The following is a 27,385-nucleotide window of genomic DNA, read 5'->3' as shown; positions in this document are numbered from 1 at the left end:
AAAAACAACACACTGCCAGTCCTTTAACAGGGGGTCACGCATCAAGTAAAACCTCTTCAGAACATACAGTATTTCCGCTCTTGAACCAGATAAATTTTTTTTAAAGCTGTTGTGTTTCTGTCAGCTTTATATTCTGAAAGTTTGATCTGTGAAAACACACACACACACACACACACACACACACACACACACACACACACACACACACACACACACACACACACACACACACACACACACACACACACACACACACACACACACACACACACACACACACACACACACACACACACACACACACACACGTGTCCCAGAGCAAAGCCGAAACAATGTCAGGATCTTATTTTATTGAGCTTCCTTCAACATCTTTATTAGGAAGAGTGTTTGAGGCGACCATATGTGCAGGTTGTTGCAAGAGAGGGCAGTGAAAGAAGAAACAGCGCTGTGATGCAGGTTTAATTATGCCTTCATGGATCACAACAACCTCGACTACTTAATAAAATATCTCAACCAATCTGCACTTCTCATTCTTACACCAGGGAGTCTGGAATTAAATCACTTCATTGCCAGCCTGACTCACAATTGACTTACTGTGCAGCCCGAAATACTAATAAATATGTCACAGCTGCTTGTGTGGCTCTCTGGAGCTGAAAGTTTGCACCTGTTCGAAGGCAGCATTTACAAGAAAATGGGTTACAGCTATACCAGTCTTTAAAACTACAAAGAGAAAACAGAATCATTTCTCCATGAACCAGCTTCAAATTGAACCAGCAATGTTAAATACTTCACTGATTCAATGCTTAATCAAAGGATGTATCTAGAGGACATTATACTGTAATGCCGCCACATTAACATGATAACCAATTTTCTGTTATATTTAGCAACCTTTCAAAGAAAGTTTCTGCTGAATAATGCTAAAATCCAGCCTCTCATTCCTTCTTTAAATTTACTCTCTCCATGTTTATCCAAGCATTTACTGCTCAATCCAGTTTTTTATTACATGGCTGTTAAAACTTCTACAATTCACTTAGCAGACGCTTTTATCCAAAGAGACGTATATCAGAACTCATCAAAATGTCCTTCTGATTAACCGATTAGTCATGGCAACGTTCTCAAGCCGTCGTTGTTAAGAGAAAAAAAAAACTGTTACTAGGAAGCACAGACGGTTGCAATATGGACGCAGCTCTGAACACAGAATCTGGAGGATAAATCAAAAGATACCAGCAGAAAAAAATGCGGTTAATTTGATGTAGCAGTGGTGCGAAATAAAGGAGAAAGGAGAGGAAAACAACGGTGTAAAGAGGTTTAAAAGCACCAAAACTTCAGTTTTAAGACTGGTGAACAGAAAAGAAAATGTCAACCGACTCCGACATGGATGAGGCAGAAAAACTCGGGAGCAGCGCTGAGTCATGCATTATCTCACATCGGCATCAGTGGAAATGTTCAGATAATGTGAGAATAGACAGCTGGCTTTGCTCTTTTTACGAAGACTACAGAGTTACAGTTGCTATTGACACATTCTGTAGATTAACTGCAGTATATCTTTTCTGCAGTATATCTTTTTTTTTAATCAATAAATAATTTCCAAATATTTTATTTTGTTTCAAATGATTGATTTCCTAAGTAAGTAGCTGTCAGGAACTCTCTCACTAGTCTGAGATGTCTCCTGTAGGTTTAATCTTTAGGTTAAGGTGGATATCATGTTAGTGAACAATTCATTAAACTACGTGGATTAGTTTATCGGAGATCGTCTGAAGAATAACGCTAGTGACGTCACAATCATCCGACCGTGGTGTAGTTAGCTTGTAGCGTAACGTTAGCTTTTTACTTCTGTCGGCTGCATTAACGCTTCAAACATCATAAAAATGGCGTTCATCTGTGAAGGTTATCCTGATGAACAAAACGCTTACACTTCAGAAACGGGTGTTTGCCACAGAGATCATACCATACTGCTCTTTATTTTGTTTTAACTGACTATCTCATGCATCTCACTTCCTTTTAAATGCAACTTATACTATATTATACCCATAACCTCATATCAAACTATATGTGGCTCACCTACACTGCTGTTTGCATAACTTGCTGCTATTAATCATACCAAGCCACTTTTAATTATCTCTTGTCACGGCATTCTGTTGCACATACAAATAATGACTGGACAGAATGTCTTGATTGTCCTTAATAGTTCCATTCACTCCTTTAAATTCCAGTTGTATATACCTCTTATTTTTTTTGTATTTATCTCAGTTATTCTGTTTCAATTTTTATTTATGAACTACCTACTCGCTACTTATCTTTGTGATGCTGCAGCCGAATGTCCCGTCTGGGGATAGATAAAGTCTTATCTTATCTTATGAGTGTGAGTCATGCTGTGTAATTCTGTTCGTCCGTTCTATACAGTGTCCGCAGTGCCTAAGTACTGTAGAATGCAGATGTAACGCAAAAAGACATTCTTGCCAATACAAGTGGACTCAATTAAAAACAATAATTACACTTTATACCAAAAAAGCAAGAGAGACGACAGAGAAACCTTTTAACTCCACAAAAGTAAAGATTTGCATTAATTTATAGCTCTGAGTTTGAAACGGAATATTTCAATTTACTGTAAGGATCTCTGAGTGTTTTAATTTGTAGGGTCCTCAAAAATATGTCTTTAATGTTTTTGTCTAGAATAAAGAACAGTTGTTGTTGTGAATTCTTTGTAGGACATGGTTATTATCCAATATCAACATGTATCAAAATACGTATTGTATCATGGTCTAAGTATGGCGATACGTATGGCTCAGCCACCTTCATCGGACTGTGTTGTCCCCACTACCACCACCAGACGCCCAGTAGCCACCACCATTGGACTGTGTTGACCCCACTACCACCACCAGACGCCCAGCAGCCACCACCATGGACTGTGTTGTACCCACTACCACCACCAGACGCCCAGCCACCACAATTGGACTGTGTTGTACCCACTACCACCACCAGACGCCCAGCAGCCACCACCATGGACTGCGTTGTCCCCACCACCACCACCAGACGCCCAGCAGCCACCACCATGGACTGCGTTGTCCCCACCACCACCACCACCAGACGCCCAGCAGCCACCACCATGGACTGCGTTGTCCCCACTACCACAACCAGACGCCCAGCAGCCACCACCATGGACTGCTTTGTACCCACTACCACCACCAGACGCCCAGCAGCCACCACCATGGACTGCGTTGTCCCCACTACCACCACCAGACGCCCAGCAGCCACCACCATGGACTGCGTTGTACCCACTACCACCACCAGACACCCAGCAGCCACCACCATGGACTGTGTTGTCCCCACCACCACCACCAGATGCCCAGCAGCCACCACCATTGGACTGTGTTGTCCCCACTACCACCACCAGACGCCCAGCAGCTACGATCAGACTGTGTTGTACCCACTACCACCACCAGACGCTCAGCAGCCACCACCATCGGATAGTGTTGTACCCACCACCACCACCAGACGCCCAGCAGCCACCACCATCGGACAGTGTTGTACCCACTACCACCGCTGTCCTCATTCCTTCACGGCCTGCTCCTCAGGGGCAAGGAAGTGTGGACAACAGGAATGCGAGGAACACAAAGAATAAATCCTTCTTGCATCATATCCCATGTGGTGTTTTGTAAAGCATCTCAAGGTAACACTTGTTATGAATAGGTGGTATACAAATAATGATTAACTGATTGATTGTGAGTTGTGGTGAGTGACACGTATCGTACCGGGAGGTTGTGAGAAACACCGCGCCCTAATATCTATGTTAAATATTTTCTGAGAAAATCCCAAGGAAACTCTTCAACTGACAATGTGTGGGTCTTGCTTCTTCAACTTTCCTGCCCAGATGATTGGGCTGATGAAATCTGAAGTATACATGTCACCCAAATCTGGCCTTTCTGATTGGATCATTTGTATAACACTTCACAGAAAATACTTGTCGGTAAGATCCATCCATTACTGCTCTGGCCTTTTCATGAGTTCACAAAAAGGAATATTAGCGGACTTTCTCTTTAACATCACAGAGCAGAAAAAGCTAGACCCTCGGCTGTCAACAGACGAATATGCGCATGTTAATGAGGTGACCTTAAAGAGTCCTGGTCTTCACCCACTGCCATCTGGGACCATGTAAACCAGATGGCAGTAACGGTGTCACTGCTCAATATGGCAGAAACTTGTTTTAATGCAGACGCTGCTATGGTGGAACACGAGCGAGCTGCTCACCATCCGGTGTTGAACTCCACATGTGCATCGAAGAGAGCGACGACAGGAGCTGAGGCAGCCCTCCACCCGCTGACTCTGGACCTGATCAGGCCCTCCTGTTTGTCATGGCGCACCACCTTGATGAACTCTGGGCCATGCTGAGCGTTGGTCTCATCCACATAGCTCTGCAGGTGCTCTTTCAGCTCCTCTGGAAAGACAGAAAAGAACAAAAACACACATAAATGCTTGGAAATCAAAGTCACTGAGGCCAGTAGCAGGATTGATCTTATTGACGCAACTCCTCAGAAACTCCCTCCACCCCACAGAACAGACAAAAAGCACTCTGTGTGCGAGTTACCATCGGGTCACTGATTTTAAAGGGGTATTTCTTTCTTTTACAATGTAAGGATTCCCTAATTTTTTCAGTTGGCATTTTTTTATCTTTCTTTTCACATGGACAATCAATACCTTGTTTGAGTTCTCCCTTTCTTGTACAATATAGATGAGAAAATTGTTCCCCAAAAACTTACAAAAGATTGTCTTAAAGGTCAAATATAATCCTCCTTTTCAACCAGTTTAAGTAAGTCTCAGAGGTCACCAAAACATGTCTGTGAAGTTTCTTGGAAAAAATCCACTCTGACCCTATATTTTTAAGCCCTGATCAGAACAGGCCGTTTTTTTCGGGTTGCTACTGTATGCCTTATTGTTTACAGTGAGAAGGCAGACTCAGAGGGCAGAACAAACACCTAGCTGTGGGAGTGTCACCCACCTGGGGGAGGGGTTACTGGCCTTTGTGATGTCATGAAGGGAAAATCTCCAACCAGCCTGTTTGAGCACACATTTTCTGAAAAGTGGAGCAGGCAAAAGACGCAGAGGATGGGGGGTTTGTAGACAGACTAGGGACACATATAAAAAAAACAACAACATGTGACCTTTTAATTGAGGTGGAACCTAATGTAGCAACCAAACCTAAAAGTTGCAGGAAGAACTAACGATATCCCTGAATAGATCTTTTTTTTCTTTTCTTTTTTACAGCTACCGTCTACTACAAATTTAAACCCAAAACCAGAGATAGGAAATCCAGGATCAATCATTTTTGGAGCATGACCCATACTTAGAAGCAGAAGTCAGGATAGTTTTGCCTGTGCTGTACTCATCAATCAATCAATCAATCAATCAATTTTTATTTGTATAGCGTCAACTCATAAGTGTTATCTGGAGACACTTTACAAAAAGCAGATAAAAGACCTTACTCATTGTTATGTTACAAAGACCCGGTCTATCCATCATGAGCACTTTCGCAAAGCAGCAAAAGTTACAGTGGTAAGAAAAACTGCCTTATTAAAAGGCAGAAATACATAATGTACTCATCCATTCTTTTTCTTTGCATTAGCTGAGGTAAAGATCCTTGGAACAGAAGACATAAGGATATTAAGGCAGCAGAACCATGGGCCCTGCTTTATACAGTAAATGAGGTACGCACAATCACCAATTACCATGAATGGTAATACAATGAAATAATGGTACGCTGAAAGGTTACAACCCTGGATCAAAACCTTGGAATTGTATTAAACATAGACTTTAAATATTAAATTATTGAAGATATGCGAGCTAGATTAGGCAGGAGGGTTATATCCAATGATATCTCAATGAGAACAAATTAAGGTAAGACATTAAGACATCACAAGCAATATGAAAAAGATTATAAAAAAATGTACTGTATATAAACATAGGCTATATATAAAACATGCTGATAGCTTTGTGAGGCTGTACGTCTGTTATGAGTTATTCTCTGACAACAAATGCTTTTACACACTACACATTGATATAACATGCTAATATTTTCAGACATAATGTAAATTGTAGTTTTCTTTTTCAAGTAGTTTAAAGAAAAAAAAAAGATTCCCTCCATTTTTATTACAGACACAGCGTAATGAGCTGAGCAGTAAGAGTCCTTAGGAGCTCACATTAAAAAGAAATCCAGTTTGCTGTTACAGAATTACAGAAGCCCTGAGCGGACATACATCCTTTCTTCTTCACTCTGGTTGTCTGTGATAAACGGTACATGTCTAGTTTCACAAGATCTCAATTTATTTATTTAATGTTCACAAATCTGTGTTTCTATTGGTAATAAGAGAATGCCTTGAAACCGAACGACTGAAATGAACTCGTTATCAGGGAAAAAAAATGTGTTTTAGCATTTTAGATGAAAAGATTCTTAAATTAAGATCTCACGACTGAAGATCTGATCCCGGGAATAAGGAGTGAACTAAAATATATGGATATATGTCCTCTTCTGTGCAGAATCAGCACAATCAGTACCTCACATATACACACAAACATTCTTTGAACATTCAGTCAGTAATTGGCCGTGTTTTGTCTTGGCTTCACCAAGTGTCACTTTTGTTTGTTTGTTTCATAAATTATTTCATATTTTCATACAATGGACATATTCAGGTTGACAGACCTGAACACACACACACACACACACACACACACACACACACACACACACACACACACACACACACACACACACACACACACACACACACACACACACACACACACACACACACACACACACACACACACACCTTCATTTCCTCGTGGTGATTTCTCTGTGTTGTAATCCTGCCTGCAGGCTGCACAGATGCATCTTTCCTTCCTCTATTCATTATTACCATCAGCCTGGATTCTCTAGTCTCTCTGTTTTCCTTTAATGAGCTGCTGTTTGCTGCTGACCTGAAAGAACGGTGGGCTCATTTAAAACTGGAGCTAGGACTATAAGAGAGCACCTCATTGTGTAGTACCTTCATGTAAGATAGTTTTCTAAACATAAAAATCAAGTCATTAAACCAGTTTCACCTACATTTACTCAATTACTTTTCAGACATCTGGTCGACACCGTTAAACATCATTCACATGTTGCTGATTGTTTGAACAACAGAAGCAGTTTTTAAATCATCACAAGAGGGTTTACGGGCTCACGCTGACAGAGCAGGATGTCAGTGGAACGCTAATTCATACGTTCTTAATTGAAGATCTAAAAATGAATTTAAATACACCCGAGTACAACCTCATTCGGACAGCACATTGGCTCACTTTCCAGTGTTATGAATTATTTTAACCAATGACAATCAAGTGATTGAAAATAGAAACCAAGCTTTATATCACAGTTAGCTTATTTACTTGCCTAAGTAAAAGGGCTACATCTTAATATTTTTAAACTAAATGTAAGTCAAAGGAAAGGAAAGGAAAGGAAAGGAATGGAAGGAAAGGAAATGGAAGGAAAGGAAAGGAAAGGAAAGGAAAGGAAAGGAAGGAAAGGGAAGGAAAGGAAATGGAAGGAAAGGAAAGGAAAAGAAACTAAAGGAAGGAAAGGGAAGGGAATGGAAGGAAAGGAAAGGAAGGAAAGGAAAGGAAAGGAAAGGAAAGGAAATGGAAGGAAAGGAAAGGAAAGGAAAATAAAGGAAAGGAAGGAAAGGGAAGGGAATGGAAGGAAAGGAAAGGGAAAGGAAGGAAAGGGAAGGGAATGGAAGGAAAGGAAATGGAAGGAAAGGAAAGGAAAGGAAAGGAAAGGAAACAAAACAAAACAAAACAAAACAAAACAAAGCAAAACAAAACAAATAGAAATTCAAAGAAATTGAAATTAAAATGTTGTTACCCCAAGTTATATTGCTTTCTGGCTTTTTCACAGTCGCTGCACTATGAGGCTTGATATGCTTCTCATTAAGGGAAACTAAACTGTTTGATAAATGATAAAATTGGAGACAGATTATATTTGCAATAGTTAAGACAAAAGATGTAGCAAACTAGAATAACTGCCTTGTAAAAGTACATCTCCACCAGCCATTCAAGTTGCAGATTACATCCATACGTTTATACCACAGAATGTAACTGTGGCCATGTCACAGGATATATTTGTAAATCGAAAATACATTAAAATCTCCATAACAACAGTGTAATCAGGCTTGAAACAGGAGAAGTCACACCCAAAAATGTTCATGAGACAAAACACCAGAAGTTTGTGATCCTCTGCTAAATGTGATGATTAATAGAGCTTTTCTTTGTGACAGAACAACAGCAGTTTCCAGAGGACCAAAGTCAGGAGAGGTCGTCCACTTATTGGGGGATTAGATCACTCTCTTAGATGGACAAACTATAAGAAAAGTCCAGATGTAAAAACTGTGTTTTTAAACTGGTTGCTTAAGTACAAGGTTCACAAGAAAGGGAAAAATGAATGGTCAAAGTGACCTTAACCATTGACCACAAAAATACTCTCAGTCTGTTGGGTCCCAATGCATGTTTATTGCGAGCCAAATTGAAAATAAAGTTATTCAGGAATATTAGCCAGTAAAGTGTTATTTCCAAGACATTATGATGTCTGAGTGAAGTTGACCTTTGCCTTTCAGCACAATCATTATATCATATTGGACGTTTAGACCTCTGACTGTACATCTCTCCCATAATTGCATAAATTGAGATGCTCCATCTGATTTGAAAACTGCAGCTTCTCAGACTCGTTTCATTATGTTCCTGCAGCTGCGGAGTTATGATTGTGGTTGGAATTTTTGTTCTAAGTTGGTTGCGTTGTGCTCTCTTTCTATGTGCAAATATGTGTGCAAGTGACAGGAGCTGATTTTCTGATTAATTTCCTGTTCCAGCTGATGACAGGCTGCTAAGAGGTCTGTCCCCTATTACTGGCTTTATATGTGATTTTTTGATCCAGCAGATGTCGCCCTTGAGCACCAACATGAAACCAAAACAACTTGCGGGTCATTGTTGTGTTAGCATTCTAATGCTAGCGATCTTTATGATGCTCGTATCTTCACACTGCATATAAATTTACCTGAAATGAGCGTGATCTAGAAACACAGTTAAGCAGTGAGTACAGTATGTTATTCTTCTTTTCTCTAGTCCCTCAATTAAACAACTTTTATACACGAGGGGACACAAACTGAAGATAGGATTCGGGACTCGGGTGTTACACCCATTGTAGACAGTCATGACTCACATTTATTTATTTTTAGAGGACATTTATTCATTTTCAGAGGATATACTTGATTTATATTATATTTTAGTGTGAAAAATCACATATAAAGACTTTAAAGCAGAAAGATGGGGTCACTGTAGAGCAGGTGAGGAACTCCATCACTCTCATCTTCCAAACAGCCATGCCACGTTTCCTTTGTTGAGTGAACCCTCTTGTTTAGTTTTGTGTTGTTGTCAAGTTTCCCTGTGCTTCCCAACTAGAGAGGAATGATCCTCTACCCAAAGGACTGGACTCCACTCAAAAAAATCCTTGGCAGTTCCTTTTATTTTGAGGTTTACTTTAGGTTTTCAGATTTAGCTTTCAGCTTAGCTATTTAGCGGTTTAGGTGAAAAACTGGCTGCCTCTTTGGTTTTGTTGTAGATGATCCATTATGCACAGTTCAGTTTTCTGGATTGTCTTTTCTTTTTGTTTCAGTGAGTTACCTGTTGGTCTGCCTCTCCTCTCATGCTGCCTGTGTGCGTCTGTTTTAAAGACTTCCGTGCACTCTGTGCTGTGAGGATTGATTCCTTCCGGTTTGGTCTGATCATTAGTCTGATTTTTTAACTTATTTATTAACTGAATCTTTACTCCTATCTACCTGTTTATTTACCAACTTTAGCAAACAGTACATTTTAATAACACAACTTATTTATTAAATTAATCTAAGTGTTTATGCTTTTAATTGAATCTTCCTTTTGGTTTTGATTCAAATGTTTACATTTTTATGTTATTTCTTATCTTTTACTTCTTTGAAATAATTGAAATAATTGAATGTAATTTATTTATTTGACCTATTAATTCATTTATTTTCTAACAGACCAAACTCCAGATTGACTTGACAGTTATTAAGGGGTGAAACGCCAGTTAATCACGCCCCAAAACAAGGAATAACATGAATGAACGTTGTGATACATGCCAAATCCCCCGCCTGAGTACAGTTTCATTCTAAGGGAGAACTCTGAATTATAACATCAATCAGTCCACATTGAAATGGTAAACTGATGTCTGTGCAGTCTACTGCTGTTAAAGATAAAAATATGCTGGCCCCACTCGTGGGCTTTTTTTTTAGATCATTTAATTCCAACTGGTTACGCACCAAAAATCAACTTCAATCAAAAGAGCTTTGTAGATGAAATGCCATTGAATTAATTTTCTTTTCTAAATTGTTGAATTGTAAAGACTCAAAGTTAAGTCACAATGTGGAGATCAGAGAGACAAAGTAATAAAACATAATTCATTGTCTCTGTAATTTAGATTTGCTCGTCTCAGTGATCTTTGATCAGCACTTTGAGTCTTTATGAACAATGTCTGCAGCTCTACTGTTCCTGTGGCAGAATGAGTGTGACTGTACTTCTACACTCCACTGGCCTCTCTTGACCCTCATTTGGCATAATTACAGCATGTACAATCAATACGCTCCAGAAATGATCACACTTTCACTTATCCCCCATCAGTCAAACTTCATTATGAATTGCCTTCATGCCATTGTTATTCACTGAAAAGCGAAAGCATTAAATCATATTTCCCCAGGAGCTGCTAAGTTGAATAGTTGTAAATGAATGAGGATTAAATAATTTGAGGAACATTTTAAATCTATTTATCCCAATGGGTTCTCCATTAATCAGCATTCAACCCTGTGCAGCTACCATAACTAAACTTTGATATACTGTATTATTGAAGAACGGAGAAGCAGTGAGAGACCCATGAAATCTGCAGACGCCGTAGACGACAGATTCATCATAGTGGTAATTATAGGTTTGGCAGCAGTGAAATATTTCCCACAGAAAGTGAAGCATTTATTAACACCGGGGCTCTACCACGAGTCACAGTCAGGCTTTTACTGCGACTGTTGTAATAAGTTTGAATCTGTTTTCATACACCGCTGATGCAGCTAATGCGTGCACATGTCCTGATCTCTGTGCAGCATCAACAGCAGAATGTAAAGTAAGTGGGTAAATATAAACAAGCTGTATATATATAAACCTCTAGCTCACCTGCTTGAGTCAGTGTACATTTTTATACATCCTTCTTGTTGACAAAACATTTTAAATATACTTGTAACTAAGAAAAGCTGATGTAATTGATACATAACTGTTAAGAATTACAATTTTTAGTTGTTTCATTGGAACAGGTGTGACTGACTAAGTAGCTGCGTTTTTTTTTGTGTGTGGAAAATTTAATTTTTTAAACGATTTTTTTCAACAGATCTTTGAATAAAACATCCAATAACTGTGTGATTATTATTTTAGGTAATATGTGCAAATCTAATCTTGCATACTCAGGGCAAACTCTGTTGAGTGAGAAAAGTGAGTGCGAGTGCCTTGTACACACATTAAGATTTTTTTCTCATAGTCCTACACTGCACCTTTTGTACATTTTGTGTTTATTATTTTAATATTTAATATTTTACATTTTACATTTTTAAATTATATTTTCTATATTGTAATATCTTCTTAGACTGTATTATTTAAGTTGTTGCTAGTTCTGCTTTATTTTGTTGTTAATTGTTTATCACCAATACACCAAGTCAAATTCCTTGTATGTGTAAATGTACTTGGCAATAAACCCCGATTCTAATTCTGATTCTGATTGTAGAGCCCCCTCCTTCCTTGTCCTCTTTCCTCCTTCCTTGTCCGTCTTCGTCACAGAGGAAAATAGAAATGGGGCGTCAGGGGAAAAACTGCACCCAGCGTCGTGCTGAGTCTCTAGGGGGCAGTTAGTAAAAATCCAATAGGAAACAATGAATTTAAGCTGATTCTGACGCTCACTTATGTAGCGTGCTGTTAGAACAGGATGTTAGGGTTGTCATGGTTCCAGATTTTTAAACTTTGCTAAGATTCTAGTAAAAATTCAATGATTTGAATACCTCTTTCAATAACATGGCAACAAAAATAGAAGTTCTAGGCACCCAATATTCAGTTATTAAACAGGTATAACATCTTAATTAGTCCTATAAAAACATTCTTTACTCGGCTTAGACCACCATTCAGCATTGTGTGGTGAAATTCTTTCCTCAACTACACTTCTGAAACATTAAAACCAATTAATTTACTTCTACTATAGTTCTATTATAACTTCAAGGTCACTTCCCTTCTCTGGAACTCGTTGAAATATGGCAAACAGCAGTGGCTGGAATCTGTTTTATACTCTGTGAATCACTGCGAACAAATCATTTTGAGTGAGAAATGATTCAGAAAATCAATCACGGCCAAACTACATTGACGATACGATAAAACTTCCAAAGAAAATCTACTGCCAAGATGTGATTGCTTTCAAAAAATATATATTGCTGCCGAGGGAGTTATTCAAATGGGATTCACCTTTTTGAACCCACCTTAAATGGATTACTCCCTGGTTGGCAGGTGGTGTGAATAAGAGCAAGTAAAAGTGTAACACCAATTTTGGTCCAGTTTAGGAAAGATGGATTGCTTTTTAAAAAAAGAAAGAAAAATTATTACGGCTGTTGCTGTGATCATCGACCAGTATGATCTCTTTGAGCAGGTGTGAAGGAGTTCTCTGGATGGCCGTGTGGACAGAGCGGAGCAACACCGACAAGGCCTCGTTAACAAAGATGAAGATGACGCTGATCTGAGGAAGATCTGATGAATATGAAATGTTTCTGCACCTGTGAGAGGGGAGATAAAACAGAGAGAGTCATGGCCATGTTTCAAAATATACTGCAAGGCATATACTGTAAGAGCAAAAAAAACATCATTAAAAGAAAGGTCAAATCCATGAGAGCATATAGAACCATCACCCATCTTGAATTGATTAATTAACAGTGCACATATTGATCAACAGACTGACCCGTCCGGTCGCAGATCCTGGATCGGCCGGGTGAGGGAGATGCGGTCGCTAAGGTAGCCATTGTAGCCGAAGTAGCGAAACTTCTTGAGGGCGACCCTTCTGCTCTCCGGGCCAAGGTCGCGACCCCAGCGGTCAAACAGTGAGGAGGCGGAGTCTGAGGCTGAGTCAGACGAGGAAGCAGTGTCTTCCCCGTCCTTCTGAGGGGTGTCTGTGGGCAGAGACAGAGAGAGATTGATGTTGCTTCATTTTGTTATTTTCAAATTGTCTCCGAGCACTATCAAGACACAGATGCTGCGACAGCTACCTGATGTCCACTTGGACAAATGGACTTCCTGCGGCTCTTTTCCTGCAGCTGCTCAGGAAATATGACTGTGACCAAGGAATATGTATGCTGTGCAATTATCAAGCAAAACCTCTTTGCTGACGGCTGAAAGAGTAGTTTCAGCAGCACGGAAGAAAAAAAAGGATGGGACACAAATACAGTTCACAATAAAGTTGTCTTTTCAAGTAAGTCACTCTGTCAGACACACCAATCTGTTTCTGAAAAGGTGCACACAAAAATATTAACATGCCCTGGGTTACATTTTTTTTATCTACCAGAACACTTTCTTTCGGGCGCTACAAGTTCAGCACCAAGTCACTTCCAGGCATGGTGGAGAAGAATGACGAGTTGTAAACAACACAAAGCAAGCATACTTGTAGGTTGAGATATTAATATTTGATGTGAGTAATAGTGTGCAAACAGACCAAACGGCTGCACTCCTTCAGGCATGGCCTGATTTTAAATGTGGATTTGGAATGATGCTATGCAGACTTCCTGCCACCAGTTGTTAATATAAGGCTTTTGGGCAAAGCAGAACCAGTGTGCAGTGGAGAAGTGTTCAGTGAAGAAGTGTGCAGTGAAGAAGTGAAGAAGTGTGCAGTAAAGAAGTGTGCAGTGAAGAAGTGTGCAGTGATGAAGTGTTCAGTGATGAAGTGTGCAGTGAAGAAGTGTGCAGTGAAGAAGTGTGCAGTGAATATGTGTGCAGTGAAGAAGTGTGCAGTGAACCAGTGTTTAGTGAAGTGTGCAGTGAAGAAGTGTGCTGTAGTCCTCTGTTTGTCCGAGTCACTAAAAAAACTGCCCATAAATGTCTCACCTGAAAAATGAAACAGCCCTAAAGTTAAATCTATGATCCCTCATGATGCTCTGAACTCTGAAAGAACAGATAATAAGTTTGTGTGAAGGAAATGGCACTGCACTGCCCACTCAGGGATGAGGCATAAATTGGTACTAGAGTTCAATTCAAGAAGAACCAACAGACTTTCCAAAAAGCAGAAAAGACTTTGTTTGGTATTAAATACTAAATAATAATAAAACTAAATTAACCGATCTCTCTGAACTTACAATATATCTGAATGGAAGTCAGTTGTAGAAACAGCTGTTTTGTTTAGAGAGAAAAGTGCAACATCTACTGAACATCTACTCTTAAAGCCGCATATTATATCATTTAGAAAATAAAGAGCTGAACTTAACTGAAACTCACTGACTTCTCCTATGCAAAATGACATGTGTGTTCCTGAAGTACTTAAAAAAAGTAGAAGTTCCTGTCAAGGTTTGAGAAAAACTAAGAGGAGGACCCAGATGCAGATCTAAAAAAAATGATTTATTTAAAATAAAGATCAAAAGTCCAAAACACGAAAAAACAAGGAGCCACGAGGAAGCACAAGAGACACGAGCAAACTGACAACTAACCTGACATACGACAAACCACATAACACAACATACAATGAACTGACACAGAGGGGCAGAAACACAGAGACTAAATAGACATTGGGTAATCAGACACAGGTGAGACTAACAAGACACAGGTGAAGACAATGAGGGCAATCAAACTGGGAAACACACAGAGGCAGGAATACAAGAAACACTGAGGACAAACTAAATCATGAAACACTAAAGACACACAGAACTCAAGAATCTAACAAAACACACTGGAACACAGAGATATACGAGGATTAAAAATGACTAAATAAAACAGAAAACACTGAAGACAAAACTATGAGACACACAAGGGAAAAACCAGCAACACTAGGGAACATTAACACACAAGGGAAACAAGCAACACTTGGATAAAACAGGGAAACTCAAATACAAAACCAAATCATGACAAGTTCCAAGTCAAATGTAGTTATCACTGCACCCTACTTCTACTTGTATATACCTCATATTTTATTTGTATTTCTCTTTTGTATTTTGTTTTGATTTAGATTTTTTTGTCCTACCTACTTGCTAATTGTCTTTGTGCTACTGCAACACCGGAATGTTCCCTCTGGGGATCAATAAAGTCTTATCTTGTGTTATCACTGCAGAAAAAAAAATACATTTCAATAATGTCAATAATACACAGAGACAAAATATCAGGAAACCTACAAGTATGTCTTCAAAATAGGTTTTAAGTAGTTTTAAATGTTGTCCTCTTCCTGTTTGTTTCCCTTTGCTGGCTGTGTTCTCCTTGTTGCAGGTAGATGTGGGCGGAGTCAGGGAGGACTCTAATACAGTACACCTGAGCAGGCTGCTTATTGGGAGTCTACAAAGCAGACCTACTTAATCTTCTCATTCTCTTCTCTGACCTGCAGACTGCTGTCAGCATTTGTTTGTTTGTGTTTTGTGTTGGAGTGTGATACTCATTCATCCACACACACACACACACACTCTCATCACTGCATACACACTGACCTCCTCACAAGCATAACACTATGTCAATTAATAATTTAATTAAACTATATTGAATAATGTTGCCGACTATGTGGTCTCCCTCTTTTGTCACATACTGTTGAGCCAGGTTGTGACATTAGGTACATGTCTCATTGCCTTTTTTTTCCTGATTTTATTGAATGTTAGGCCTAGTCCATACGTAGGCAGGTATTTTTTGAAAACGTTGCTTTTGCTGTGATATTTGGCCTTTTGCAAACACAAGTTTAAGTTTGATATGTGCGACACTGACACTTTAGTTTATGTAAGATTAGTGCAATAGCAAATGTGACCAGACTAGTGCTGATGTTAACGCTGCTAACTGGACTTTTAACATGCTTACACACACACACTCAGGTGCTCTCCCTCTATGTTGACGAGCAGAGATCCCTGATTGGACTACAGCGGTCACTGCTGCTTCATACAACAGTCTGACGACACAAACCACACAAGCAACTTTGGTGGTCTGACTTCTGGTGGTGGGACAACTTTCAAAATGAAATGGTCATCGCAGAAGAACAAGAAGAACGTTTTGACACCTCTAATACATCATTGTTGACTTGGCATGCTCATGACAGCCATGACAGTGTTTTTACATTTTGAGAGTGTGTGGACGGGATTATCTATCAAAACGGGGGAGGAAAACCTCCACAAAATATCCGCCTATGTGTGTAGGAGCCGCATTTAAGTTCATTGTATTTGCATTTAATTTGTAATGAATTTTGTACGTCTATAAGGGGGAGTGCAGAGCGTGCCTGGGATGAAGACGGGTCACGGTGCATACCGTCATTGACTGCAGGCTCAGCAGTCGTGTTTAATTATAGGAATTACATGTGTTTTAGGTCATTGGAGACACTACACATACTTTTTGGTTTACTTTGATTTGCAGTAAAACTATCAGCAACTTTAAGAATCAACTCTCACTGGATTTATTTTTGGATCAAGTCTGCGCGTTTGATGAACTGTTCCCGTTTCTTCCAAAGTGGTAAAAACAAGAAAATATTGGAGAGGTTACAGGACAAACCTGATTTTTGAGTTTTTGTTACTTCAGTGTGGACTAGGCCTTAGTTTCCAAATAACTAAGACAAGCAATGATAAATACTGATTAGGAATTAGCAGGTTTGCTAAATGGCTTATGGCTTCCATCCATATAGGGGCTTCAAAGCATGAGTCATCAAAACGATTCTGCCTCAACTCTCTCTCATTTGCCCTCTTTCTTAAGAACCTGCCTTCTTTCCTTCCTGGAGTAAATTGGTTATTTATTAGTGTGAAGAGCAGTACTTCAACCTCTGGCAATAACATGCTTGGTGCTCTTTTTGTGAAATGCCACCTCCCTCCTACCTTCATAATAAGCACCCTGAAAGCACTGCAGATGATTTTGCGTTACTTTTCTTGGAAGCAAAAGTATTGAGAAGCTGTAAGTAGCCTCATTTGAGCAGCCTGTTGATAGTTGATATTTCACACAAGGAGAAATGTTGGATGAAAAAGCCATTGTTCGATGCTTTTAGTTAATGCACTCTGCTTTTTAGTACTGAAGAACAGCAGGAATGACAGTGAACTCGGAGAGGTTTCTCAGTATAAACCTATTCTCTGAAGGGAAAGAGGCAGACACACAGCAGGGCGACTACACCTGCAAAGTGTTTTTAATGGTTGAGTTGAGAGCAGGAGAACAGAGGGAGGATGTTGTGTCCTGCCCTGCCCTGTACGACATATTTCATCATTAATTTAGTAGAACCTGGCTACTCTTGCCTTCATGGCTGCAGGGCATAGGGTACCTTTGTAGAAGTCAGGGGGAATCAAGCAGAACAATGGTAAACTCTGGCTGGGTGTGTGTGTGTGTGTGTGTGTGTGTGTGTGTGTGTGTGTGTGTGTGTGTATATCTTTCTACAGTATTTGAGAAGTGAGAATTGAATTTTTAGTGTCATTTTGGACAGACTGTAATATAATGAAAGAGGGTTGGTACTCTACATGTGTGTGCAGTTGCAGAAAATATACGTAGAACTAAAAAACAAAATCACAGTGGTAGAGATTTAACACTAATTTGAGACACTCATGGTTGAGGAAACTTCTTTGAAAGCTTGAATCTTCAAAGTCTTTAAATTACTGACATACTGGAAGCAGTTGTAAGACAATAAAGCTTTGCTAGGGTTCAATGTAGTCTGTTAAACTAAAGCTTCATTAGTAGGACCTGGCTACTTGAGTTCTCTCAAGAACTGCCCTCAATGTTGTGCTTTGCCTCTGGTCACTTCCTGTCAGCACCTGTGTGTCCAATCAGACTCAAAGCTGATCGTTTGTTCTTACTCACATTGTTCCCTTTTTTCTAGATCCTTGTTTGTGATGTACTTACTCTCTGATGTACGTCGCTTTGGAGAAAAGCGTCTGCTAAGAGAATTGTAGAAAATGGACTTGAGCTTGTATAGCACTTGCAGCACTTTTCTAGTCTTCTCACTACTCAAAGCGCTTTTTACACTGAAGGTCACACCTACACATTCACACAGTGATGGCAGATGCTGCATTTAGAAGCAATCACATACCGTCGAAGAAGAAGAAGCGCAAGCAACATGGGGCCAAGCGGAGTGGGATTATGTGGCTGCAGGAGCTGGAAATCGAACCCCTGACCCTCCAATTGACAAAAAAAAGACAGACTCCACCACGGAGCCACAGCCGCCCCCAATAATATAAGCTTGGGCTGCTTTGTTAAATTGATAAAAATCAATAAAGTTCACATTATATTAACTGAAAAAACATCCGATACAAAACAAAATATCGGGCAATAAGGAGCTGATGTGGTGTGCCATGTAAGGATAGAGTTCATCCTCTTGGGTGCTCGACTGTTGGATTCATTTAACTGTTTGACCTGCTAAGGGTGCTAATGGGAATGGTGGGGGGGGGGGGGGGTCCGTTAAAGGGTCAATAGAATCAGCCTCATGTTCATATCAGTTTAAAGTATGACACATGCACAAATTGCTAAACAAATTTACCAAATGATCTACACCTCTAAACCCCCCCACACACAATTCCCCACAAACTAAATAGTTGTTCAAAATTAGTTGGTAAATATGTTCCGTTTGTAATATGGGCAAATGGTAAAAAATTAAAATTACCTTTTTGTCTCACATTCATTTATTGATCATGAAGTTATGATAACAGTGCTGTAGCTCATTTAGTCCTTAACCACACAGGGTCAGCGGTGAACGGACGAGTGCTGCTCATTTATCAGTCTGCCATCAACCAGCACCGCATTGTGATGTAAACAGTTCAACTTTGTCCTGTGTTACCCTTGGTTTGGACAGATACTTGGCTGCCAGTCAGTGTCTGCTCAGCTGTGGTTACACACAGAACAAACACACACACACACACTCACACAAAGAAATGGACTTTTGATGGACTGAAAATAAATGTAAAAAGAAAATTGATAGCAGTATATCAGTCTTCCCACATGCAAAAGTCCAAGACAAAGTAAGGAAAAAAAAGACACAAGATATTTAGTCATTTCACCTTTGGTAGACAATAATTAGGAGAAGGATTTCGTAAAGTGACAAAAGAAAAGTGAAGACAGTTTGTGTAGTGATGTATGACAGAGAAGGTAAAAGAGGCCAAACAGTGAAAGTGATAAGAAAAAAACATGATAGTAAAAGGCAGGCGTTATTCATCCCATGGTTTCTGTAAACTACCCTGAGCAATGTCACATCAGCTCGCAGGGACACACTCCATTATTGGCTCAGACACCAAGACTGTTCCCTACTTACACAAACACATGCACACACAAACAAGCACACATCAGGCCTGGACTCCCCGCAACCTAATGGATTAGGAGCAGGCTGCTCTGCTGGGTGACAAAGTGTCTCACCATGTTCTCCAGACACTTTATGCAAAATAGACATGCTGTTAGCTCAGCAGGCCGGACAGTGCACTGCAGAGCAGCTCTAATGCACGTTGTAACACAGGGACAGGACGATGTCTGCTTCAGATAGAACTGAAACCAGGCAGTGTTGTTCAAGTTCACACTAAGTGATTAAAAATGAACTAGTTCACGATCACTTATTCCTCCTTTCCAGTAAAGCCTCCTATATTACATCCCTTCTTAATCTTCATTCACTCTCAAGTTTTACCCAAATGAATGTACTACATACCATTCAAATGTTTTGGTTTTATAAATATCAGATAAATGAATTCTTTACAGGCAAGGACAAAGAGGCGTGTGCTTAACAGTAAATTATAATCCTACAAATATAAATACATATTAACCACTCTTTAGTTATAGGCTGTTTGATATATCTGTACATAGGGGTTTTCGGGGGTTGAGCTTTTAGAAAATAATGTTATTTAAATGAAGAAAAGGTCCTTGAATAACATACTAAAGATGCACCAATTGTCATTTCTAAACTCTTATCATTAATAAAATCTAAACAGATGACTCCTGTACAGTGTGTGCTGATACAGTCATAACTATTAAAACTAAGTCTGTCATTTGAACCAGGCTTTAAACATGTTTATTAAGAATGGGTGTGCATATGACTTCTGGGGCTTTTTGCTGTCAGCCTCTAGTGGACACTCGTGTAACTGCAGTTTTTTTTAAACCTTCTCGTTGGCTTCATTTTTTTAACACTGCAGGTCTTCACTAGAATTTTTCCTGGAGGTGAGTAAAAGTTGCTTTGCTGTCGTAGCTCTGCTTTTGTTTTCAGTCATCTTGCTTCCTATGTGGCTCTCATTATGTTTGATATGACAATCTATAGAATGAGTGCCTGGCTCTCCGCGGGGGTTCCTCCCACACAGCAGGATTTTGGATCTTAAATATTGAACATGTTTAATATTTATGATTTGAAATTGTGGCCATGACAGTCTTCCAAGCAGATTGGGGGAATCTGGCAAGATGTATATTTTTTAAATTAAATTTGTTTACTTAACAGGGACACAAGCAATGAGCATTGCTTCATATGTAAAATACAAAGTAGATGCCATGCATACAGGTTTCTAGCCTTGACTAATTTGCAACCCCTGTGCCTGGCTCAGCTTTTAGGATTAAAACAGAAGCAGTTTTATGGCAGACTTTCTGCAACAATCATCACCTTCATCATATTTTCATCATCATACAGTGCATATCTTGACCGTTTTAAAAGCCTAGAGACATTGTTTACATCACCTGGTAAATCTGCAACCAACACACCACAGTCACAAGCCAAGACATCCTGCTGTTCAACTCTATGTGCAAACACATCTGCCTGAGCTACCAAGCTATAAGAACACTGTGACAGGAACTGCACCCACCATGGCAGCTATACATGCACTGTTTTGAAAATCAAGACAGAAATGCTTTTTCTGTTTTGATCTACATGCCATGAAAGAAAATGTGCTTGTTGGGTTGGGTTCCACCCCTTGGAAAACACATGCTTGTTAGGTAACAGCACCATGTGTAAGGGCTTGGTAAATCTGCCGTCTGCTGAGTTTGATTGACAGTCGACTGTAGGAGGGGGTGATTGTGTGTCAGATGATGTAACGACTTAAGATGCAAGCCAAGGGATAAAGAGAAATCAAAATAACATTAAAGTCTCAACTATGAAAACACTCCAGGCGAACCAAAGCTTGAGAAGGCCTTTGACTCGTCAATCTCCATCCAAGTTCTTACTGCTATCGACATTCTCCTTTGGATTGTGTCTAAAAGGTACATTAAAAGAAGTCATCAAAGGGGATGCATATGTCCTTTGAGGACAGAGATGACATTATTAACATGCAACCAGAGGCCCAAGTGGAGGGGGAAATCCTCAAAGGTTGTAAAGATGATTCACTGCTGGATCTTGTTTAGGGAGGGTGAGTTCCTGCTCTGCTGTCGGTGAGTCAGAGTGACAGATGCTTCCAGCTTCTTTTTTATTCTTTTTACCTTTTTTGTAATGACGCTTGCCTCGTTCAGCTACTTTCTAAGACATGCAATCTACCCGCAATTCATGGAAACTGAATGTTGACGCTGAAAGAGAAATGTTGGATATTTGGGAGTTCATATCCTGTTTGCAAATCAGTTCTTATTACGACATAGTGAAAGCACTGACACTCTGTCTTTACTGACATCAACCCTCCAGTGTTTGTTTTCATCCTCCACATGAAATCGTCCTCCAAAATCAGGAATCCTGTGTTTGTTCAGTTACATTGATTCATGTGTGGGAGATTAAAGATGCGCATAAACAGCTTAAACTGATCAAGACCTTAAATGGGACAAGAGCCCAATTTGCAAAAGCACGAGGCATGGATGTAAAAACACTTAATTAGACCTCCGCGCCTCCTCCATCTACTTTCAAGTCGCTCATCAGGCCCACATTGAAACGTTAAGTGTGGCTGTAGCTTTGCAGGAACCTATCCCAGCAGGCTTTGCACTTGTAACACAAATACACACCCACACACACACCCGAGGATTTGAAAGAATTTGTTTTTTCATGGAGAGAATCTCATTTGCTCTGCAAGCCCTGCAACATTATCTCCCTCAGAAAGCCTTTTGTGTTCCAACATTTAAAGAGGCAAAAGGGACAACGCGGGCAATTCATTTGCCTTTTGTATTTACTCGGAGCCCTTTCAAATCACCTGATGGCTCCTTTTTCGTATCAAAGCTAACAATGTGTCACAGAAAGGTGCCTTTTCAGCATGCTCACCAAAGAGTTATTTGTAAAATATGTGCTGCCCCACATGCCTACAGTAATGTGCTTCTGATTACTGAATGACACACACTTACTGACAGGATAGTGTGTGGATGTGACAGAGCACAAGAGAGATGGGGGGGGGGGGGGGGGGGGGGGGGGGCAGCAGACTGATTCACACATGATTAATCAAGCAGTGAGCAGATGGTGATCTCTGTCTTCCTCTCTTCCCCCCCAGGAATGAATTATGTGTTTAATGGATCACACCTGAACAAGTCCAACCTGTGTCTGTTCTTTTCTCATTTCCATCTATATTAAGAAACGAAAATAATCTCTTTAGAAAAGGTAAATGGGTAATAATGGATTTGAAGTGTCTAAAAATGTAATTTCTGGTTGGCGTTTTTTGTTTTGGATTTTGAAAATTTCAAAAAATCAGAGAATCGAAAAATACCGAGTACTTTGAGTCTTCTCTTGTATCTTTCATCACAAGAAGTACACTGATTTACACAAGTGATCTCTGTCTTCCTCTCTCCACCCCCCCAGGAGTGAATTATGTGTTTAATGGGTCACACCTGGACAAGTCCAACCTTAATTTTTCTGCATTAACATTGATTTACTTTTGGCATGAATAATTATGAAACATATTTCTACCTTCTTATACTCTGATTGAATCTGTTTCTTTCTCTCGCTTATTGTTTTTATTCTTAACTTAAGTGGTATGAACTTTCTGGACGCTAAGTGAAACATATGATGGGTTTACATCTTACATGAATGGAAATTGAATGAGACACAAGACACAACCATCGACTGTATGTAACATTAACCAGCCTGCTGAGACGCCGTATGTCACAGAGGTTAGACTGAAATGAAGCCACATCAGTCTCAGTGAATGAAGGAGATGCAGAGGGATATTAGCCCGTTGCATTTGATCGCGGAAGTCCAAAATTCAGAGTTTCCAGTCTGATACATAATCAGGGACGCGCCTTGAAGTCGGAATTTCCGACTCGGAAACTCGGAAAACTTCATACTGTAGTCTTGTTTAAGTGTAATAAAATCAATCACACCAATAGAGCTGTGAAAGTTGTATCTGTGGACATGTTCTTGTATTGCTTTTGCATGGATAATAATGAGCATATTTAGTGGCTATAAAAAAAATCTGTATCCATCTCATTATCCTGATGTCTTTCTGAACTCAATCTTACTCACCACTGCTCCTTGTATGCTCAGGTTGGTTGGACTGCCTTGTCTGCACGTAGACTAAACCACTGACATATATTTATTTATAAGGGTATTCTCAGTCTGCTTCCATCTTACCTACAGAGCTACATACTTCAAAAAAGTAATGGAAGTTACCATCTTCGCTCGCAGGATTTACACCTTCTAACCATCACTGAAGCCTGTACTGAATTAGGAAAAAGGGCGTTCAAGTATGCTGCTCCCTCTTCTTGGAATTGGTTGCAAGATACTTAAAATCTTCGGGAGCTGGTTTCCTTGAATGTTTTTAAAGGTCGTCTTAATGATCTGGAGGCAGAAATATCTGACTGTAGATGTTTTAGCTAACTCGTATTGCCCTTTTTGATCGCTTTGTTGCTGATGACTTATTGACAGATTCTGATGAATGGTTCTGTCTGTGATTCCTGTATTTATGCGTTTTATGTCTGAAACCCTGTAATTGTGCTGCTGCCTGTCTTGGACAGATTTTTAGTCTCAAAATAACTTTTTCCTGGTTAAATAAAAAAAAAAAGTCTCTCTCATCTCAAATAGAAACTGGAAACAGTTCAACATTCAACATTTTACCTGTATAACATAATTCATGCCTATTTGCTTTCTATGATATCATTGGGCAATAATATACTAGTTTCAGGTCTGTGTGGTAAGTGTAGAGCTGTAGTCAGTACAGGTACATACAATACCTGCAATAAATGGTTAAAGGGGAAGTGTCCTGCTGGAACTGAAAACACTGAAAGTGAAGCCACTGATTATCCAGAGACAGCAGGGGGATTCACAAAGAACGGACTGCAATCACTAAAAGCACCACCAATTGCACATCATTTGCTCCTGCTATATCTGCTCCATTTCAAGGTGTAATTCACAAAGCTTACTGTGCTAATGATATTCAAGAGCAAACATGCCCATAACATTGTCTAGCATTTTCAGGCAATTTGTGTTTGTAAATGTGTAGAGAAGCTATCTGCACCTCCGTTCTGTGCAGCGAGCTACACTCTCATGCTGACCAAGCTCATTCTGTTCACACAGTGATGATGATCTGGGGGGGGGGGGGGGGACAATGTAGTATGGTTTTCATTGTTTTAAATGACACTTTTTCACTTGATGAAGCAAGCAAAGGCTTCTCATGCAGAAAAACAAACACTCACTTCAAATGGATGAAGCATCTGCCAGCCACAAACTGATTTAACCACCAAATGTATCATTATGTTAAGGTAGTATTGACACACTGTATTGACAGAACATTTATTCTTAGGTCTTCAGGAGGAGGAATTGTCCTGATAACTGCAAACTTTGAGCCTCATATCCCTAGAAGTAGTTACCACATGCTCTATACAGACAGTATTTTATCACCCAGAGTGTATGCGGCTTTTACTGCTGTTGTGTGTGAATTGATTTTTTTTTTTTGCAGTGAGGCTGATTTGCATCGAAAGGGGGCAATTCTTCCCCAAATGACTTGCTTAATGGCTCATTGGAATGACTGTTGGGAGGTTCAACACATTTCTTTCTGTTCAGTGGGACTAAAACATATTTATTTTATAATTATCTATCATCTATCTATCTATCTATCTATATATCTATATATCTATCTATCTATCTATCTATCTATCTATATATCTATCTATCTATCTATCTTTCTAGATTTGTCTATCAATCAATCTATCTATCTATCCATCCATCCATCCATCCATTCATCTATCTGTCTATCTATATCTATATATCTACTCATGTTTATTGTATTATTTATTCTGTAATATTTGTGATGGAAAAAGGGACATTTTGTCAAACTGTAACATGACACATCTGCAAATAATAATTCATCTGTTGAGTTCTCAAAACAAGCAGAGAAGATACACATTTCAATATTTAAACTTCTATCTGCAATTTCCTTGTTCGAGCTGACTTATCTAGATTTGTACTGCCTCACTTTGATAACCCTCACCTCAGTGTTTACTGAGCAGAATAATGTGTTTTCTCCTCTGGCTCCTCTCTCTCTCTCTCTCTCTCTCTCTCTCTCTCTCTCTCTCTCTCTCTCTCTCTCTCTCTCTCTCTCTCTCTCTCTCTGTTGTCTCTCCAAGAGAAAAAGCTTGACAGGCTGCAGATTAAAGATCAGGGAGGAAGATTCCATTATCAAGCCATTTCCCTTCTTTACCACACTAACAACCTTTTAAAACTATCAGACATCATTTTCTCCCCATCTCCATGTCATCATTGTGTGATGGCTTTCATTCCTTCTTGCTTCTTGTCTGTGCATGCGGAGGGAAATGGAGTGTTTCCCCTCCGAGCTTGGCCAATAACATTATCCATCACTGCTCTCAAACATACACACACACACACACACACACACACACACACACACACACACACACACAAACACAGATGAAGGAGTGAGTCCCATGCAGTAAAAACAAGCACACACAGGGCATGCTTGATGGAGGGTAATCTGTGTCTTTATCACATCTTGTCTACTCTACTTTCCTAGTCATGCACTTTCAGAAATCAATACAGACTGAGTGGGTCTTCCTGTAAGTCCATATGGCTCTCTCCCGGCTCCACATGCCTCACTTATTGCATTACAGTACCACTGATAAGATTTCATTGTCTCCTACGAGCAAATGAGCAAAACAATGTAAGTGCAGCAAAGAGCATTTCTTGATGAGAGAAATGTAAAAACAAGAATACAAAAACATTTAGTTTTTGACAAACTAACTCTATGTAATTTGGAACAAAGCTGCACTTCATTCAATTGGAAACTTACACACGAGAGACAGAGAGGCAGAGTTTTACTACTTTATATTATTTATTTCAATATTGGAGGCGGCAGTACGTCTGGGTTGGGAACGGAAAGTGGTCGGTTCAAGTCCCAGTACAGACCAAAGTATGGAAATTGGTCTGGATGCTGAAAAGCTGCCAGCTGAGGCTCAGTGGAGCCTCCTCACTCAAACATCTCTCCAGTTTAGTAATTTAGCAATCCTGTGAGCAACCAGAAGTTCAGCTCTCATTCTGTTGTAAAGTTGATAGATGTGGAGTACTGACACACAGCCTCAATCTGCCTCGAGTCATGCTGCCCACCTCTGCTGTTCACTTTTTGTCTGTAATTGAGGAGTCAGCACTCTGTAAGGGTTATGTACTTAAATCCATGACTATCACCTAATGATGGAGAAGAGCTGTGAAAAAGTGGCACAGCCAACCTTGTCTGCGTCGCTTTGTATCCCTGCATGGTTTTACAGCGAAACAGCTGCTTGCAATACACAATGAATTGCTGCAAATGTTCAATTGAATGGTCCTGTGCAGTGGGTGATGACAGGGGCTATAATAAACATAATCAGTCCTCCATGTTTCATCATCTGTCCAGTTGCTAACATTAATATTAGACTGAACCGTCAATTATCAGACTTAGCTGTTACTGTTAATACTACACAGACTTTAACCATTATTACTGACATGTTATTGTAGCTTTAAATCTATTTCCCTTCAGCCCACTTTCCAAGCCCATCAAAGCTGCAGCAGAAGGCTGTTCAACAAGAGTCTGGTTTTGCTCGAGGTTTCTGCCTCTTAAAAATAAGTTTTCCTTGCCACTGCGACTTTGCTAAATGTTGCCTAGTGTTGTGCTCAAGATGGATTAATGTTGGGTTCCATTAGATAAATAATAAAACAACAGTTAAGGTATTTTACTGTACCTGCTCTTTTGTGTCTTGAGATAACATTTGTTATGAATTTGCGATTGATTGATTG

The 27,385-nt window shown here is 39.7% G+C and overlaps 1 protein-coding gene across 1 annotated transcript in view; it reads right to left on the bottom strand.

Moving 5' to 3' along the window:
• The window catches only part of LOC109992770 (polypeptide N-acetylgalactosaminyltransferase 18), a 192,192-nt gene that overhangs the window by 72,787 nt on the left and 92,020 nt on the right, over positions 1–27,385 (bottom strand). The window contains exons 2-4 of the mRNA XM_020645517.3: positions 13,070–13,277; positions 12,721–12,887; positions 4,249–4,435 (exon numbers count right to left, since the gene is read on the bottom strand). Of these exons, the coding sequence (XP_020501173.1) occupies positions 4,249–4,435; positions 12,721–12,887; positions 13,070–13,277 (562 nt within the window). The remainder of the gene's footprint in view (positions 1–4,248; positions 4,436–12,720; positions 12,888–13,069; positions 13,278–27,385) is intronic.

The sequence above is a fragment of the Labrus bergylta genome, chromosome 7, assembly GCF_963930695.1.
Source record: "Labrus bergylta chromosome 7, fLabBer1.1, whole genome shotgun sequence".
NCBI classification, from domain to species: domain Eukaryota; kingdom Metazoa; phylum Chordata; class Actinopteri; order Labriformes; family Labridae; genus Labrus; species Labrus bergylta.
This window is presented reverse-complemented; position numbering and strand designations above follow the sequence as displayed.